Source organism: Rhamphochromis longiceps, linkage group LG12, assembly GCF_057381845.1.
Source record: "Rhamphochromis longiceps isolate RC_006_pf linkage group LG12, R_longiceps_female_GT1.1, whole genome shotgun sequence".
NCBI classification, from domain to species: Eukaryota; Metazoa; Chordata; class Actinopteri; order Cichliformes; family Cichlidae; genus Rhamphochromis; species Rhamphochromis longiceps.
Window position 1 is genome coordinate 19,817,606 of NC_140568.1, and position 20,735 is coordinate 19,838,340.

The following is a 20,735-nucleotide window of genomic DNA, read 5'->3' on the forward strand; positions in this document are numbered from 1 at the left end:
AAAAGCTCAAAACTGTCTCAGTCCAAATTGGTGATTTCTAAATACAATTTTAGGTGGATTGGAGAGGGTAACATATGGCAAATCAATTAGACAACTAATTCTTAAAACAAAACAGGAAAAAAAAAACATGGCAAGTGCATTTGCTAATCAACAGCAGTGTTATGTTGGCCACAGGAGTTTTGACAACAATTAATCCTCATTTCAGGCAAGGAGAGCCATATTGACACATATTCCTAATTTGAATATTCAATTATGGTGTAGTTCCTCATGAAATTAGAGTAAAACTGGGAACGCGGCCTGATAGATTTACACAATTACAACGTGGATCAAGAGTTCCCCGTGAAATCTGCCCGAGTTAAAATCAGTTAAAATAAGAAAGCAAACCAAAGCACAAAGGATTATTCGACAACATGAATTACGATTCAGTGGTGTTCGTTTTTTGTTGTTACAAATAGCAAATGCGGAAAAGAGTTGTCTACTTAAAAAAAAAAAAAGGAGGAGAAGAGAAAGTGGAAGAGACAGTGGCGACAGACAGGCAGGTAGGTAAGATGAGAATGAGAGTAATATCACTGACTGAAGAGCCAGAGCTGCGATACAGAGAGCTGGAAGCTCTTGTTTTGACACACATCCAGCCTTTGCCGTGACAACATCTCCACACCTTCCTCTATGTGCCAACAGTGCTGCTTTGTGGGAGCTGCTTTCTCACCCATCATTATCCTTCTTTAAGTTCAGTGTCAGGTGTTGAAAAGAGAATCTCTTAGACTTTGGTGGCAAATCACCGAGTAGTCTCTGCCCATCAGATCTTAGCTGATCATTCGATCATTTCTGGCACCGCTCTGCATCCATTCGCTTGATCTCGGCTAGTTTTTGCAACTTTTTCCAAAACGTAGCAAAGTAATGAGTGAGATTGAGCCGGGAAGGATTGTTCTTCAACACTTCAGACAGGGGATCTGTCATGCGACACGCTGACAGTCACCGTGTCTCTTTCTCTCAAGAGTTGTGTGCAGTGGGAAGTCTTGGTTAACCAGCGTGCAATGAAAGCTGATACAATAATCGTGCGGAGCAGCAGCAACGCGTGAAGTGTCACAGGTAGAAGACTGTGCAATCCTAAATGTATTGATACGCGTGCCATTTCTGAAACTGATGACTATCGAGCCTTCAGGTGTTAAAGGCAAAAAAACCTCTGAAATGGAAGAAAAAGAGACTTTGCCTTGACATTTTTATCACTGCACAGATTGATTTAAAAAGTGTCCGTGTGTACAGTGGCCCATTATTTTAAGAGAAATGTCAAAAACCTTGATTCTGAGTGAGGCAAAAGAAATTGCAATGTTAGAATAAGGCTAATTTATGCTAGCAGTCACTGCAGAGGTCAGATACCAGCTTCAACAATGACAGTTTTATCAGGAGAACAAATGGCAGCGTTGGTCAGGAGGAGGAAGCAGGGAGATACTTTACTGGCCACATTAAAAGGCTGGCCGGATGGTGCTGTTTTTTCCCCCCTAACATTATAAAGTCAGGGACTTGCTGATACGGTCAGTCTTGACAGAGAACAAGCTGAAGTGGTTGACATCAACCTGCTGCCATGAATGGAATCAGAACACCGTCTCGGGTTGAGACGCTTCAGACAAACCTGATAAAGAGACGTTAAGCACACAGTGTTTAAACGTATTTGCGCAGCAGACGGCTCAGCGGGCCTCCTCCCTATAACTTTTAGTTGCTCAATATGGCACAACAGCCTGAGCCAGTGAGAAACAAGCATTTCAGCTTTACTGTTTATCCATAATTTTAACTACTAAACTGCATGAGGAAAATAAATTATTGCATTACAAATCCCCAACATTCCTTTTTGCAGTTTTACAAGCACCTGCTAGAGTCTTGCATTCCTCTAGAAGCAGAGCTTCTTTAAGGCACCAAGGACTTTTTCTGAACTTGTTAGAGCAGCGTCCTCTGATTTTGCACCTGGGTCACGAAATAAAGTTCAAACTCACTAAATCAGAATACTTTTTGTCTCCCTGGGAGAATTCAGAGCCCATATAAAAACTGTGCAACTGCTGTTCACTTTATGTTTTGTGTTACGTTACTTGTTGAGTTCCTTTGTTTGCTTATGTTGTCATTTATATGGTGTCCTCTCTATGACAGATCTCACTAGAAACAGAGATTTTAATCTCAAGGTTCCTAATGCTTAAATGAAAGTTGAATTTAAAAAATCGGACTTGTTTAGGACTTTCCTTCACGCTGAATAGAAAGTAGATCACATTTTAACACCTGTCTGATTAACATAAAACCTGAAATATGATGAAAAACCATTTCTTTGTTTATTATCTGTAGCACTTCACAGTAGTCAATAACAATTTTTATTACATGTATGAATTTAATGCCACCTGGACACAGCAAACAAGCCAGAAGTCCAATGAATAATTTCAGTCTCAGTCTTTTTTTTAGGTTTTGCAACCCCAGTCACACAGGGTGAGGCAAGTTTCCATGGCTGTTTCCTTTATACTGATAATTTTATAAACTAATTATAAAAGAGACTCGTTACAATAATCATGAAGGTAAATAATTACTTGAAGCCATAATTCTAGTATAAATTTCCCTATACTGTGCTTAGCAGTAGTAAGAGTGGTTAAAATAGGTCTGATGGCGCTGACTGAACCTCTGAGTCACGCCAAAGAAAAGCCCTCACCAGGCTCATTATTTCACACAGAAACCACTTATAACGAGTATTAGTGCCCACGAAAGAAAAGCTAAAGTGCTTTAAGATTTTTGCAAATTCAATTTCGGACTCTTAAAGCGAAACCGAAACTTCTCAGCCCCTGCGTTTTACAGCTGACAAAAACGATACAAAAGCAATTTAAATATAACACCTTGGCCTCGATGCAGTAACTGCGCGTGTCCCGTAATGATGCAACGCTCTGCAGTTACTGCAGCTCTGTTGCCGCCGAAAAAACCTGATTTGCGGTTTACGTTTGTATACAACCCTAACGAGCTCTCGCCGCCCGAGGCAACGTAACATTTGAGAGGGATCACTGCAGCTTTCAAAATTATAAGGGTCATTAAAAATTTATACATTATTGACTGTATTTAAAACATCTTTTCCACTGACTGTAAAGAGCACTTAAATTTAAGAGGTGCTATTCTCCAACGGCCATAAACTTGTAATAGATAGCCCGAAGGAGGCGTGAAGGAGAGAATTTTCTCTTGCTGAATATGAATAAAGTATAGTGGGGTAACACTGCACAGACAGTTACACTGTGTTACTGTACTTCTTCAGGGAATCGGTGCTTGTTGAGGAGCTGTTTATAAATCACTGTGTCAAACTATCTTATCTGTGACTTAAAAAAAATTACAGAACTATTTATGGCTCTATGTATGGCTGTCTGAAGTACATGTAAGAACTGCTACTGTGTAAATTGCCCACAGTTTGGTCCTTATGCGTCGGTGCATTACGGAGGGAAATACTCTCAAAAGAAGAGTCTGACTGTGGAATGAATTTTAATGTTAACACAAAAACAGCGGCCTGTGATCTCAGCAGGCATCAAGAGTAAGGGGGGGCAGTGGGTGTGTGAGTCGCTTCGAGGTACAATTTATTCCAACCTCTGTGCCTCACCAACTTGAAAGTGGGCTTCAAAAGAACTGAGGATTACCGGCAAGAGAGCTGTGAAGGCGCACGTGGGCCCGAGCACTCGATCTAACTTCATCACATCAAAGATTATTGACCATCGGCTTCCAAAATATGGACCATTCACAAAACTCCACGTGGTCTGAACCTGGGGTTTTGAATCCACAGCCTTCCAGTTTTAATGGTTCTCACCCCACTGCACAGCCACGGCGAACAGAAGCTCTGTTTTGAATACTCCTGCTGGTGGCTTCCACCGCTCTGGCCTGCTGGAGCTTTTACTCAGCCCGGCACAGGATGGCAGAACGTAGCACTTCAAGCTGGCAAAGACGTCAGATCGCTGTGCCAAGCTTCACCCTCCACAGCACCGCCACACCAAAGGAGTCTCGATTGTTTATTTACAATTTGCTGTGGAAATCCCCAGCTCTTCACTGCGATAAATAATTGAGCTGTTTGCTCTGGACACAGTACAAAGGTTTGCTCCGTTCACTCGGAGGCCCGAGGCAGAGGAAGCCGGAGCAGCATGAGCAGAGGCGGGGACACACGAATACCAGCGTGGAGGAGATCTTGGTGCTCTCCCTTCCTCTGCAGCTGTCGCTCCCTCTCCGGGCTACATCTCCTCTTTTTTTTGTCTGCAAACTACAACCCTCTTGTCACCGCAGTCGGAGGAGCGACCTCCCTCTGCCTCCTGGGACACTACACAAATAGCAGGAGTTTAGCCCTCATTGAACTTCTGTTCTTGTTCAGGGGTTCCTGTCTAGTTAGCCCCGTCTATCCAGTTCACCCTCGCTACCTTGTTGTCCAGCAGCAACCTTTACAGCAGATTGCCCAGGAGTGATCAATTGCTCGTGTCTTTGTTGGCGTACAAGAGGCACAGGAGCGTAACAAAAGCTCACAAGCGCAGGAAATGAAAAGTAAGGCAAGGAGGAAAAGTTAAAACCCGAGACGCACAGCTGAATATTGTGGCGGGGCGTTACCTCGCTGTGCTGGGTCGGGCGTCGCTTTCGACCCTGCCGGACGTGACTCTAGACGGCTGACGCTGGTGAACATCTCCCAACCGATACCATATTCCCATGTTGTTTAGTTCGCTGTGTACGAAAAAAAGCCACACAACAGCTTGGTTAGCAGTTTTACCTGCAAATGGCAAAATGATTGCGACGAAAAGAAAAGTTACAAAACTTCACGATTTCATTCATTCCCGCTGTCAAATAGCTCACCCTACACAGGTGTAGTTAACAAGATGGGTCTTGGACTTTGCCGTGATCTGGATGTCACATACAGCTGTCTTCGCATCCTCACGAGGGCTCATTTTCACACAGAGCCTCCTCTTCCTCATGGCAGCTTCCTCTGATGAGTCAAGTACATATGAGGATGTCAGAGAGAAATTGCTAGTTGATTATTCAGTTCTGTTTTCTCCACAGTTTGGGGCTAAAGAAAAGGAAAAAAAAAACCTGTCGACAGTTTGAGCCTCTAGGAAAAAATATATATTCACAAATCCCATTTATGCTTTGCTATTTAGTCATTACCATCCTCCGAATAAAAGATGAGCTAATATCAGTTTGTGGGTGACTTGCTGTGCTCAAAGGGGAAATGAGTGGACACTGGAAAGCCACAAAATTCACATGTGTTATTATCATTTTTATCGCTTTAGTAGGTAAAATGACAGAACTAAGTGAATCCTCCATCAGCTTTAGAGCACAACGGGGATTTAAACTCAATATTCTAGATAGAAACTCATACATAATGTCACATGTATACATTAAACATGGATTCACATAAAGTAATAAAACATTAAATTACAACATAGCCAAACAAAACATAATCTCTTTTCTTCATTCTGGCAAAAAGAAAAAAGAAAAAAAAAACACATTGCCATGCTTTCCCTATATTGCATCTGTGCCTTGCTCATTTATTTCCCCAGCAACACTAGAAAGTGCAGTGTAAATGCAATGATAATAAAAATAATAAACAAGCTGTCCTCACTCCCCACACCAAAATATTATTACATTTCCACGGCGTGGATAGTGAGGGGGAAATACGTAGCACTCAAAAAGCACTAAAGCATTGGGGAATGCATTTCATTAATATTAGATAACCCCCATCCACTCGTCCTCTCCCCAAATAAATACATAAATAAGGCCCTCATAAAGAAAAGCACAGCTCCAGCTGAGATAAACAATGACTCATGATTCTCTTCTCTTGTACCTCCAGGGCAAAATGTTTATTTTATTCCCACAGCCTGCCATAAATTAAGCTAACCTGCACCCATAAAACATTCACTATCTCAAGCAAAGCTGCCCCTGAGGACCTCGGCATAAGCTGGTCGGAGAGTGGTGGGGGAAAAAAACAAGCAAGAGGAAGGGAGCGAGCCTGTGGTCGGTATTGACTGTTTACCTACTTGTGTCCATTGTTTCTTGCAGTGGTGTGAACGACTCTGGCAGGGCGTCTTTAATATCAGTCAGCTTCATGTCCACGACAACATCGGGCCCCTGCACGAACGACAGCGCGGAGGCAGCAACTTTTAAAAATAATATATGCAAATGCAACTTTGGAAAGGACAGAGAGCAAGAATGAGAAAAAGGTTAGTCATTTTTTTGGGTACTCAGGGAGGAAAATGTAGAGATAATAGACTCAATGATTTACTAAAAGCTCAAGAAGTCTCTAAAGAGAATGGTTGACAAAATAGCTCACGTAATTACTCTCTAATAGCTTTTTCTGGAGTGAGAGAATGCATGTGTGAACTTGTAATCATTCTCAACCTTTTGGCGAGAAGCTATGGGGTGATGGGAGACAGAGCAGGCAGTCTGATCAACAGAATGGGACTAGTTAAAAATAATCACGGACTGTGTAGCTGACATTTTCAAGCATGACTCTTCCCTGTCTCCCATTACATTTTCATTTTTTGCCATAATAAATTGCAATAATACACAGCGGCAGTAGAGAGTGGGGCGAGCCAGGCGTGACTTGATGCGTCCGAAAAGCCTGGATTCCACTGCCACTGTTGCCCGACAGTCATTACCATTAGAGACATTTTTTATTCATAGTTTTTACACTGACGTAAGGAGGAATATGGATGAATGTTATTACTATGCATGAAACCTTTTTTTTAGTGTTTCCCCCCCTTTCTTTTTCCGGGGAGAATTTTTCCTTCGCAACCTGACAAAGGGGGCTATCTACCTTCAACCTAGAGTATGATAAATCACAAACTATTTACTTCTCCCCACATAATACAGGGGCTAATTCTACAGAATCTGTTTTTGTCATAGACAATTACAGTGGGAGCTCCAATGACTGGCAGACAAAATAGCCTTTGTTGATGGCTCTGTCATGTTTTATTTGCGTCAAAGTCTTCAAAACAATGTGGACACGCATTTTAAGATAATATACAGGAACTAGGGGAAGGCCATTTGTATGCTATATACTAAACCGAGGGCCAGATTGAGCTCCGGCACGAGGTAGCTGCTGCCAGGTTGCCTGACTTTAAGGGGGATGCCGAAAAAGAATCGGACTCGATTAAGTCCTAAAATTGAGCTGATGCAAAGTAATAACAAAAATGCAGGTTTTGTTTACTGCCTGCACCGTCCACCTGCAACCCACGGAAACTTAATTAATAGACGACCAATAGTAAGCTGTATGCGCTGAGGTTAGACAGGTTGATTATCCTGGCAATGTAAGCAGGTGTATTTATGGCCACAGAGCAGCTGACAGCCAAGCAGAAACACATCAGCTGTAGGCTGCAGGCAGGAGAGGAGTCAAAAAAATGCCCCAACAGCATTATGAGAAATACAATGCAAAGATCATTTCAGCCACAGAGGAGTCGTGGCTACTCAAATCAGGAGCTCTCTCTCTGTAAATATATATATATATCCTACAGCATTTTCTCTTGCATAAATAGGAGGCATTTTCTGATTCAAATATTATATGTACATAAGCTTTGGTAACCATGGCTGCTGCTGATCAGATAAATTGGAATAGTTAAAATGCAGCTCATTGCTATTTCATGAATAAACATAAATAATATCTTCGAGGGCCACCAACATGAAAAATACCTCTTCCAGGTATTATCCATCCAGAATATGCATGCATATCCATTTTATCGAAAACTTTAAAACTGCACTACCAGTCCTGGCTTTTTTAAAGCGGGACAAACACAAGGCCTATTAAGATATTCTGGCAGCAAAAAGTGAGCTAATGACCATTGGCATACAACAATCAAAAAAGAAGGTGCAGCAGATGAGGAGCTAGTGCAGAGCACATAGGAAAAGGGAGAAGTTTACATTCACGCTTACAGTTTTCCTGGTGAAACAGAGGTAGCGTGTGACCTTGGATTTGAATAAGCTGTCCTTCCTCAGGTCGGCGTCAGAGCCATCTGTTGTTTGTGCAACCTACGTGGAAAAAATAGGGGAAAAAAAAAACAAGGAGAGAGAAAACATGCAGGAGGTGGGATAAAGTTAATGTATGTATGCCATGAGCGTGCTGCTTTTGCCTCTTCCTTTGCATACTAGCCTTAATTAACGCTTGCCTACACTACTGCTCCATCTCATTAGTGCTCTGCGTGGGTAAAGAAGTCTTAGCCTCCAAAAAGGTGGCTAAAAATATCATCTCTTGGGACTTGGCTGATTAAAGATGCCCTGACAAGGATCTGCTCTAATAAGGGAGGCAAACTTCAACGTGGGAAAGCAGGGAATATATTTATGGTAAATGTGGAATGTATCTTTTAAAAAAAAATAAACCTTCTGTAATGTATCCAGAGTGAAGACGTGGGTAAACTGAGACTGAGACACTGCGCACACAGCACGAGTAGTTTTACTTTATTTAAGGAGACAGCTTTTTCTAAGAATAAATTACAAAGAATTTAAAGTCTGATTTCAAAGACCCGAGCCGCTTGCCCTTGTACAACAGGCTCATTCATAGTTGTAAACAAGCAGTAGAGTCAGTAAAAAAAAAGAGAGATTGCATCAAATTGACAGCATGTGGGTACCACAAGTCAACCTCAAGGTCCTATACTGCATTGCTATGTAAATTTAGGTATGCAGGGCAGAGTGATAAAGCAAAATATAACCTGCAGACTGCATCGCAGAGACTCTTCCATCGTTCGAGCAAACATGCTTGGCTGAAGCGTCATGTTCCATTGGCTATCATGTGAGAATAACCTAAATAACTGCCAGAGTTACTTTCTAAAGGGATCCTTTACAAAGAAGAGTCAATCTAATGAGGTTCATTCAAATGAAGAAGTCATAGATCTCTGCACCCACCCACACACATTACCCCCTTGACAATAATGATGAATGACCCCGGTGACTGGTTGAGGGGGGGGGGGGGGGACATGGTATGGGGAGATTCATGCAAAACCACCACTGACTAGATGGGATGAGAGCAGAGGCTAGAGTGGGGAACAGAGACAGATAGTAGGATGAGAAGAGAGAAAGAGGAGAAGATGAGCAGAGAGAGGGATTGCAGGGCCTCTCCACAGCAGTTCCATGAAAGGTCCCAGAAGGAGCCAATACATCACCAGCCTCTCTTACTTCCTTACAAGACAACCCGTCTTGGCCACCTTTTTCCAGGTCAGTAGCCAGCGCATCCTGTCAGCGTAAACAAAGGGCTCGCTTTGTGAAACCCAAAGTCAAGTTGAGGAGTAACGAGGGCACGGTCCTCTGAGGAGGCACCTCAGGCATCATCCTGCCACAGCCGCCGGCAGCAAGAACGCGACGCAGCTTGAATTTGAAACGCCAACCGCTGAGCCACGGCAGCAAAAGCATGTGTAAACTTGTAGTGGATCTTGTCTAATACATACACGAGTGCCACTGTATGGCGCCGTCATTACACAGACTTCAATGAGAAGAATGTCACCTGTCTGATAAGAGATATCACACCTCTGATATTGAAATATGGTCGTGTCATTTGATTTAAAATGCAATGTCAGATTCAACTACTGCTTCTTAAAAGCTTATGCTCGCAGTGATCTGAAAGCCCACCGATGAAACAAGTCTTTAGGGGGTATTGAATATTCCTATGAAGCATCTCTGGAGACAGACATAAGCAGCAAGATGCCATGAAGCACTGAGAGACACAGCTGTGAATACAGATATAAAGGCATAAAATCAAAACTCTCTGGAGAGTAAAACCAGGTGAAGAGAAAATATACGAGGCACAGGGAAACAAAGAAAAACACAGAAGCTGAGAAGTATTTCAGATCTTATTTTAAAATAAATCAGCTTCTGACAATATATTAAAAAAACACACACACTGTGGCTATTTACAGGTTTTTAACTCTATTTGGGGGGTCTGTAAAATAGCGTAAAAGCGCACACATTTTAATGATTAAAAATAACCATTAAGTTCCTGTTGCTTTGAGGCCCACCTTATTAACAGACCCGTGACAGCTGGACAGACTAAATGAGGAGTAGATCAAGTACTTAAAATATGTGTGTGAGTATGCACAGTACTCTCATACAACACTGAAATGACTTCCATCATTACAATTTATTCCTCTGATAAAGCCTTTATAAGCTATGTTTGCTGTTCTGTTTGTCTGCCTGTCATTAGGACCATGGAAAAAACTACCAAGAAAACCTGAGAAGTGGAGCACATGGGTACACATGGGTGCCCTTTACATTTGGGCCATTTTAAAGAAAAATCACTTTCTTCAAAACGGCTGAATACAGCATTTGCCTTGGTAGAGTTTTTGCCCCTTAAATCCCCTTGTGTGTGTGTGTGTATAATATAATAATATATATCAGGGTAGGCTAATGAAAATCCAGCTGAGTGACATGAAAACATAATGACCCACACCCAGTCCTTGTTTATTGGTTTGCATTTACAATTTAACACTTATCCTTATTGTCCTTCAGTATTCCAGTTCTGACATTGCCCCTGTGAGCATACGCCACAGACAGATAGATTTAGTTGTATCTACATGGTAGTTATAGTGGCTGTCCTGCTGGCAGCTTGAGCTTGGACACAACAACAAATTTCCTCTTTGGGGACACTAAAGCATAAAGCAAAGTAAAACTACAGTTACATGATCCATTTGTTTCTTAAGTCCCATTTTGAAGCTTTGAGATACAACTTTCAGGTGCAATGCAACAAACTGGAAGTTGTGAAGGGGGCGGGTCCGACTATGAAGCCACCCATTGGCTAATGGCTTGTCAGTAACAAGTTGTTAGCCAATGATGGTTCAATGCGTGAACCCCAGATAATCCTCTCTGAAACAGTATGACCAAGATTTAAAAAACAGACATATTTTGTATAGACATACTCCAATACACAGTCCAATATTTCAGTTGGAAGTAGGGCTGCCACAAACGATTATTTTGATAGTCGACAAGTCACCGATTATTTTCAGATCATGCATCCATTGGACATAAAACGTACAGCTTATTGCACCAGCAGCATCTGCTCTTATATAACTATCATTAGCTTACAGCTTTAAGTGTTTAAGGTATGTGCTAACTAAAAAGAAAGACAAGATGATAGTTTATAAAATTTTTAATGAAATTTGCAGATTGTTTCGGTGGAGTTTAATAAACTCAGCCGTTGCTCCTTGCTATCTAAAATATAACAGGACACTGGAGTATATTCTCGAGTATCTCATACTTCTGATAATCAGTTGTCTGCTTGACGTTTATTCAGCTGTGTAAAAACTATAACTTTAATCTCAGCCAAACCGATTTACTCAGGAACAAATAAAATACTAAAAAAAAGCCAAACAATAACATTTTTAAGTTATCTAAGTGACTTATATATCATGTTTAACCTGAGTAGTGAAAGACGGCGTTGGTTTTGAAAACGATTTGCCGAGAGTCCGGTGTTCTCACCGGCTCTAATGAGCCTTGAACCCCGGCTAACGATCGAGCTGGTGGGTAACAGACGTCTCCGAAAACGTCGGAGCGCTTTTGAAAATATGTGGTTGTCTTGATAAACCAAGCAGATATTTGAAGTTTACACGGCTACATTCTTGCCTGAAAATATGTTAAATGTTTATTTTGTGACCCAGAAAGAATAATAAGCGTAATATTAAAACTAACTAGCTGCCGCCATTGCTGGAAACTGAGCAGGGCCGCGCGGTTCCTGAATTTGGACACAGCTACGATACCGGACACTGCTTCTTCTTCCTCTTCGGGGTTTAACGGCAGCTGGCATCCTTGTACATGCAGTGCTGCCATCTTCTGTTTCAGTCCGTTATTACACTCTTAAATCCAACTTCTTATTCCTTTGTAAGATCTTTTGGGATCTTACAAAGCTTCAAACGACGCGTCGACTATTAAATTAGTCGTCGACGATTTTAATAGTCGACGTAATCGTGATTAGTCGACTAATCGTGGCAGCCCTAGTTGGAAGCAATGTCCATCATTACTATCTATGTCATACACCCAATAATTTGCTAATGCAAAGGATTTTCCTATTATTCAAGGAATAATAGGAAAACAGTTAACACTGGCGCCTCACAGCAACAAGGTCCTGAGTGTGACTCCACTATCTGGCTGGGGCCTTTCAGTGTGGAGTGTGGAGTACTCTCTGGGTACTCCAGCTTCCTCCCACAATCCAAAGACATGCAGTTAGTGGGGTTAGGTTAATTGATTATTCTAAAATTGCCCATAGGTGTGAATGTGAGTGTGAATGGTTGTCTGTCTCTAAGTGTTAGCCCTGCAATAGAGTCGCCCTGTGACAGCTGGGATAGGCTCCAGCCCCCCATCACCTTGATAAGGATAAGAGGATGGATAAGACGTATTCACTCTTTCTTACAATGCCTAAATGTTTTGTTCATGGTTGAAATAATTTACAGAGAGAGGAGGAGCATTAACAAGTACATAATAATGATGTGGGGCAGCTGCATATTGTTTGCTTGAGGCTGTGTTCAACTAGCCACTAGGTGGCCATTATGCAAATGTGCAGGGATGTAGACAAGCCATGCAAGAAACCCTGTTTTCCTAACAAGACATTTTGGACAGAGAATAACTTTTCTGGATGACCTTTGAACTTTGCAGGTGTTTGACAAGCACAAAAATAGTTTATGACAGAAAAAGAGGTAAACCCAAAAAGCATAATATGTGTACTTTAAAGAACTAAAGTCACTTTGAAATCTACTTGACTTTCTTGTTGAGATTCAGCGTGTGTGTTAAAGTGGGTGCTAAAGCGTGCGAGCAATTAGTTTAGCTGAAAGCAGAGCGGAAGAAGCTAGCTGCCATAGCTCCTTTGCAACCCATGAACAGAGCATGAGTGAGCAAGAGTCTACTCAGTGCGTTTGATGTTAGGTGGCTGCTGGTGCTTTAGCAAAGCTCCTGATCCCAGTGGAACAGTGTTTGATCTGGGCCTGCGCTCTCTCGTGTTGGAACAACCTGCTCAAGTTCAGAGATGTGAGCGTACGGTATCAGAGAGCAAAAGAGTTAATCAGCTCTTTGATCTGCTTTATAAAGTATATGGAAAGCATGGTGAACAGTCCGTATTAAGGAGGTATTTGAAAAGATTTCTTATATGAAAGGAGAAAAAAAATCAATACAGCTAATATCCTGAGACTTTCCCTCCTCAGTGGTGCATTAGTACACTGATACCAACTGCAGATATTTTTGTTTGTATTTCAAGTCTGCAGATGAAAGACCACATAGTGATGTTCGAAAAGATATTCTTGAAGATGGGACAAACGCATTTGAAATAGATCCTATGAGCCTGAAAGACCTTGAATCTTATCTTGGAGGATGACTTGCACTTAACTTTTTATTCTTTATGCTCTAATCTTGAATCATAACTTTTTAAAATTGACTTAAAAATTTGACAATAAAACCCTCTTAAAGGTTGTACTGCAGTCCTTCTTTTCTACAAACGAGTATCTTACTCTATCAGAAGCTACCATCTCAAATAGAGAAAGTCATCAGATTTATTAGGCAGCCAAAGTTTGTGGGTGATCCACTAACAACACACTAACGCTTAAAACCAACCACAGCCAGTTTAGTGACCAACGCAGGTCACAAAGCGCAGCTATGAGGTAGTTTAAAATAATCTACTAGCAACATCCCTGCAGCTAAGCACTGATAACTTGACACAACTAGGAGTCGACAGCCAACCTCTGGCACATTGGGAAGGCTGTACATAGGCACAATACTTTACATAAACTACATCCTAATTACAGCATGCTAACAAGCTTACAACAGTGCATTTAAGATTAACAATATCAAATTTCTCATATTTAGCAACTGCCATGTTGCTAAACACCATCTTAGTTCATTCTGGCAGCTGACCATTTCAACGCAACGTGCAGCTGAGGCTGATTGGAGCATACACATTGTGATTAAGATTTATTTATTATGATACCCTTGCAACAGATCAATAGCATTAAGCTATGGCTCCAAGTGTAGCGACTCACACATTTGCTTGGTAAGCGAAAGGCATCTGGTATAAAAGCCTGCCAAATCCAACATGCAGAATTACACACTATGGTGACCCTTTGTGACAAGGGAGCAGCCCAAAGTAGCTCAGATGCTAACATTACCATTTGAAACTAAAGTAGTAACCTACTAAGTTTGGTCAATTAGTTCTACTAGCATGTTTTCATGCAGTAACAGTATTTCCTGCAAAAACAGAGTGAAATCAGATTTATATTTATTTTAAAAATTCGTTTTTAATTTTGCACTTCTCGTCTACCACCCTCTGGAACATACACAGTGTTTGCACACACAGCGTAAGGTGCAGTGGACTGGTAGAGAATGAAATCTGATTTCCCTGTGTTTGTTACTGTGTTGCGTGTACGCAGTTTCCGTGCCGATGGCTCCTTTCTGATGCCAACCCAACGTCATCTGCTCGATAGGAACAAGCTGAGTGTGTTGGGTGGAGCAGGAAGAGATAAAAACAGGGGGAAGAGGGAGGCTTTGGGGGCCTAATGAAAACAAAAGAAGCTTGAATAGGAAGAAGGGAAGAGGAAGAGAGATCTGCCCTTGAGCTTGTTTCGTGCTTTGATAAACTTGCGCACTGTCTTCTCTTTTTTTACCCTTTAAACTAAGTTACAAAAAAAAATCTAATTAAGCAGCCTGCCCTGCACTACTTCACATTTCTGTTAATGGTGAAGATGCTGTGAGACTTGAACATAAAGAAAACATGAGGACAAAGTTAAATTATATGGGGATAAACCTAACATCATTAAACCTTTGCCTCTGGTGTGTCTACAACACTGGTGGCAACCAACGATGGCAATCCGTCTAATCATCAAAGTAAACTTTATGAATAAGTCATCTAGCAGATCTTACAAAAACACCTTGAAAGGGTGCCAACAGCCTGGGTGTGCATTATGCTACACAATCATTTTCAACTGTTACATGTGCAACTCAGTACAGAAAGCAAAATAAATCTTATTAGATCTCCAATTATGACAACAATCACTGATTAACAATTTGGATTCTGGTCCTATCACAAAAACACTTTAAAATGTTAAATGCATCATCAGGACAAAAAAGTGCTTTTTTACTGAACCTGTGATTTTTAAAAGAAATGAAATAAAGTGCAGACTTGCTCTCAGCCTGTTTTAGCAAACACACATGCAGGTGCCTATAGTTCAAAAAAATTACAAATGGGATATTTTGACCTTGGAGTCGATGTAATGAAATATGAAATATGAGTCACCTTGCTCTCGAGTTATTATGTTCACAAATTTAGGTGTCCACTTCACCTGGCCACCCACCCACCTACCCAGCATGATAATGACGATACCCCATCAGCCTTTCATGGGGTAAAAATCATCAGAACCTTAACAGGTGTGGTACAAAAAACAGTTACAGTTACTGTAAGTAATTATACCCATCATAATAACTATATGGGGTTACCACTGACAAAAGTGGCTAGGTGTCACCTCTGCTAATTTGACTCAGAACTGGATCTATCTACTGTATTTTCATCGTTGGCGCCTTTTGGATAATTTTAATTAACTGGTTTTGTGTATGTTAATTATAGAATAGAATAGAATAGAATAGAATTCAACTTTATTGTCATTGCACATGCACAGGTACAGGGCAACGAAATGCAGTTTGCATCCATCCAGAAGTGCTTTAGTGATATAGATATATTACAATATATATTAGCAATAATATAGATATCGTTAGCTTCATAGCATAATTGCCTAAGTCATTTGACTAAGTCAATGACTTAGGCACTTATGCTATGAAGCTAACGATATGTGAGTATATTACAGAAATGGGTCTATTATGGTATGTTATAATGTACACGGTATGAAGTATGTTGTGAATATTCTATAACTATAAGTATGTACAGGCTGTAGTGAGTACAAGCTATGTACAGGATATGAACAGGATATAAATATGAAAAACTATACAGAATATGAAATAAATAACTTTACAGAATCTGGGATATACAGCTATACAGAAATGGGAACTATGCAAGTTGTAAACAGTTGTAGGATTAAAGATTATCGAATGTACAGAATGATTATTTACACAGAGCTATACAGTAGTGCAGTTAAGATAAGTGAGGGTGTAGATAGTTTCTACAGAGGCTATATAAAGTGCTAGTGGTTATATTATATGAACAGCCATAAAAATAGTCCATTTTTGGTGAATGACTTCTTTACTTGGAACTAATTAGTGAATATCTGGACATCTGAAAACTATGGATACAGCTTAATAACCAGGCTTGCCAGCATAAGGTGATAACAATCCACCCTTTCATCCATGTATGGTTTACATCATGGTGGCAGGCAAAATGCTAACACTGTGCGCCCCAGGGCAGCTGTGGCTACAATGTAGCTTGCCATCGCCAGTGTGTGAATGTGTGTGTGAATGGGTGAATGACTGAATGTAGTGTAAAGCGCTTTGGGGTCCTATGGACTAGAAAAGCGCTATACAAATGCAGGCCATTTACTGAACCTTCAGAATGCAATTGGTGATTTCATGGTGTACGTCAGTCTTTTATATATAAAACCTATACTCGGGATGTTTGTACTCACAACATAGTAGCCATCAGGGGCCTTGCTGGGTGAAGACACTACTCCAACTGCAGTGATGGGGTCTATGGGAAACTTGCTGCTGACTTCAGACATGTCGAAGCTCTGTTAGAAAAGCAGAAGAGTACCATTACAATTGGTACAATTGGTATCAACGGTTCTTTCTGCAGAGGTGAAACACACACATACACACACACACACACACACACACACATACACACACACACACATATATATATGCGTGTGTGTGTGTGTGTGTGTGTGTGTGTGTGTGTGTGTGTGTGTGTGTGTGTGTGTGTGTGTGTGCACGCGCGCGTGTGTGTTTCACCTCTGGCAGTCATTACACAGAGGATGCACACAGACTTTCTTGGCTAAAATGGCCACAATATTGACTTCTTGATGAGGCTTATTAGGATCTAGAAGAAAAAGTGTCCGCCTAATCCAGGATCAAATGACAAGTGAGACCAGTGACAAAACAGCATTTGGAGACTACCCAATGACTTCACCAAATCACAAATTAGGGGGAGTGATCACATATTTTCAAGGAAGTCCCAATCAATTGCTATCTCTTCCTGTCTAAGGGAATTTTTTTCTAATGGGTATGCAAGCCTCTTACAGGGTAAGTGGCTTTACAAAAGGTTCCCTTGCGCAATTTTATTAGATTAGGTTTAAAACATTCTTGTACTAACTGACAAAGTTGCTGCATTCAATCTTGATATTTAGAAAATCTATTGCAATTAAGCTGATCAAATTAGGGGTTTTACTCCAGAAAACAGCTGTCTCTTTAACAAATGCTAGATAGCTGTACTTATTCAAATGAAACAGGATAGCAAATTAGCTAATAGATTGAAGAATCTCTTTGCAACATTCATTTGTTTAAAATGAGCTTTGTTTTTCCAGCACAAAAACAAGGCCTGGAGAACTTATCCAGGCAGATTAAGTAAAAAAAGAGAAACCATTGCAAGCATATTGCATTTCCAAAGACAAAAATCACCATGAAATCCAAGATAGTATACAGTCTTAAATAGTACTGAAGAGCCAGTTTGTGGTTGTAAGTTATATGGAGAATTATAATATTATAATATTATAATAATAATCTTACAAATTATTTAAACATGTACCTGCGAACATTTTGCATATTGCTAACCTGTCAGGTCACAGGTGACAAACTTCAATAATTCTTATGTTAAGAACCATTATTAGAAACTATGCTCATAAAATTAAGACGCTAATGCGGTTTATGCTGTATCTGACAGTCATATTTACAAGCTAAGAGCAGTTCTTTGGCTAAAAAAAACCAACTTTCTGTTTAGCTAGCATACTTACTGGTTTTAGGGTTTAAATAGTTTTAGCTTTATCCTGTATCCATCTGGAAAGTGCTTATTTACAAGTGCCCAGTTACAACTGCTTTACCGAGAGGGGTGTGACGCAAACACAGCTCTAGTTAACGTCCAACATGCATCTTGTGTTATAAAACGCTAACGCCCGTCATATAGCAGTCTTACAAATTACCTGGAGACTTGAAACCCACCACAAACTCAACGGTGAGCTGACACAGAAGCTAAACCCAGAGTCCTTTGTGTTTTTACCTGCTAAAACGTCTCCCCCCGTTATCACTACCACTTTGTGAACTTTGGCCTTTACATGCCAACATGTAGCAAGGAAATACTTCCTGGTGTTCAAGGGAAGAAATTATTAACTACAGTCCAATATTTGGTCTTCCAAGAATATTTTTTTTCCTGTGATTTATTGTTTTATTAATAAATAAATAAATTAAACGATAAAAAAAACAAAATGGGACATTTTATTCAGCAAACGGCTTAGATATCAGTTGCTTAAAACAAACAAAACAAAAAAAAAAACTTAAATTAAGAACAAAGCATGCAAAGAATTTCAAGGCCTGCAATGCCAGGGTGTATTTTTTAGCAATAACCTACGTGATCCAATTTGGCTGTTGTAACTAAATTAGGTTGTGCTTCACTAAATGGCTATCATTACATGGCTATATCTACAGGTCACGCCTCCTGGCAGTTGGTTGTCTCTCTAATAGTCACATGTCGTTTCTGTAATCAGATGAAAGTAAGACCAAGCCCAGTGTATTGACTTAGCTGTAACATTAGGATGTTCATGTCTCTCTGAGTGCAAAACTTGAAAGCCTCTTTGTAGACTGTCCAAAACACCAGCAGGCGGCAGATGCTTTCCCATCATCGAGTTTATTATTTCTGCCCCCACCATACCAATCAAATAAATTATTTCATTCTGCGACTATTATCCTAATGTACTGTATTCAAATCAAAGACTTGTTGCTCTGCTCTATGACATGGTGCCATATGCTGGCCGAATGTCACACGCAGTGAGATGTATTTATTGGCGATCGGTTTTCCTTCTGAAATTTATGAAGAGGGGGTGACTTTCAGAGGAAAGTGACACCCCATGTAACAAAAAAACATTTTAACACTTCCATTCATGTGGTTGATTTTACCAAGGATGCAGACAAAAATATTACCGCTTGCCTTTATAACCCTTCCTTTAAAAAATCTTTTCTGATGTTGATTGTCTCACTATCCAGTATATTAACATTTAATGAACATAAAAGACCTAGAGAAAATAAAATGTTTGCCTTTTACATTTTGTTTCAAATCTTACTGTCGATGCAGTGCGATGACAATTCGAATAATTCGCATAACATCTTTCATGATCCTCCAAATATATCTGATTATCAGATTTTACTCCTTTAAGTCATCATTTGAGTTTGTAATGGGGAGAATAGTTTGTCTTGCATAGCCTGTGGCTGACAGAATAAAACAAGTGTAAAGATCCTGGCATGTTGCAAACAGTGTTCTTCACGTCATACAACACAGCACTGATAACTGTGGCTAACTGTATGTCAGTTGGAGCTGCAATTAATTCCGGTGAGGAAGTTTACACAGTGGAAGAAGATTTTCCTACTTAGTAAGCCCCTGTAACACCCCGTATCATCACCACCACCAACCTCACACGCACCAGCACATGCTATCACATCAAGGTGTTGACAACCTACTGAAACGCGCTCGTTTTGGGCAGAGATTTGCAGTGGTGCTGAAGTTGATAAAATAAAATCTCAGGTGTTGGTAGGGAGAAAAGAGTAGACGGAGGGGGAAAAAACCCCAAAACAACAACACATGCTCCAGCTGCGAAGAGGTGCACCTGCTAAAGTAATGCTCTAATTATGGAATAGGTGATGAAACACTCATTGAGAGTCTGGAGATAGCAGCAACACATGCTAACTGTGAAAACCATCAGCTTTTACAGTGTTTTAATGTGTGGCACATTGCATGCTGAGGGTTGTGGGGTAAGATGAATGATGGCTGTGGCAGATTTCTGTGGGGGAGCAGCCAGTGTAGGACGCATAGCATTACAGCTGGCATTTTGAAAAGGTTCATTAAAACTGTGATTTCTCTGTTCACGCTTTGTTTCATGTATACTTTATGACACATCTCGCTTTAAAGTTGACCCCATAAATACTGGATCATCTTATCATGAGCAAAATATCATGCACACACACACACATTCTAGTAACAATCTTGTAGTCGTGAGTGGTAATCAGTGGATGAAAGAAGAGCCCCTGGACTAAAATTATACCTTGGTGAATAACTTTGCACCTGAATGATTAAAGGAAAAAAAAAAAACAGCAAAGGTTTTCTTTTCCACGTGTAAAGGTCATTCACTGTGTTCAGTAATTTGCTGACACTAGACTAGGGAACAGAGATGGAGATTTCTGTGTTGCCACCCCGAGAGTAATAATATCCTATCTCAACTTGGGAAATCTACTGCGCCCCAACGTCCCCGTCACCCGCATGAGCCCATTATGGGCTATGTAGAAATCTGCAGGTCTCATTTTATATATAACCCTCAACCCCCTCCTCCTTGCTTTTCTACACATTAAAAAAAAAAAAAAACGTGTCTCCTGAATAGCTTATAATAACAAGCTTTAGGAAGCCTACCCTGAGCGTCCCCATAGAATACAGCCTCGCATGGCTCCATGATATCATGCTTCTCTCTAATTAAAGGTCAGTTTGGTCGAGTCTCATTGCTGCCCTGGCTGGAAAAAAACTCCCGAAACATGATGGCTTCTCCAAATGTGATTTAATTTTCCATTTATGCCATCTGTTTTCTTGGCCAAAGCACTGAATTGCA

General features: G+C 40.6%; 1 protein-coding gene across 1 annotated transcript in view; it reads right to left on the reverse strand.

The window, feature by feature from the left end:
- LOC146657193 (multivesicular body subunit 12B-like) overlaps positions 1-18,156 on the reverse strand; it is a 35,738-nt gene extending 17,582 nt beyond the window's left edge. Inside the window, exons 1-6 of the mRNA XM_085426926.1 lie at positions 18,072-18,156; positions 16,563-16,664; positions 7,906-8,001; positions 6,015-6,105; positions 4,834-4,963; positions 4,594-4,704 (exon numbers count right to left, since the gene is read on the reverse strand). Coding sequence (XP_085283052.1) covers positions 4,594-4,704; positions 4,834-4,963; positions 6,015-6,105; positions 7,906-8,001; positions 16,563-16,655 — 521 coding nt within the window. The 5' untranslated portion in view covers positions 16,656-16,664; positions 18,072-18,156. The remainder of the gene's footprint in view (positions 1-4,593; positions 4,705-4,833; positions 4,964-6,014; positions 6,106-7,905; positions 8,002-16,562; positions 16,665-18,071) is intronic.
- Positions 18,157-20,735: the final 2,579 nt, after the last annotated feature.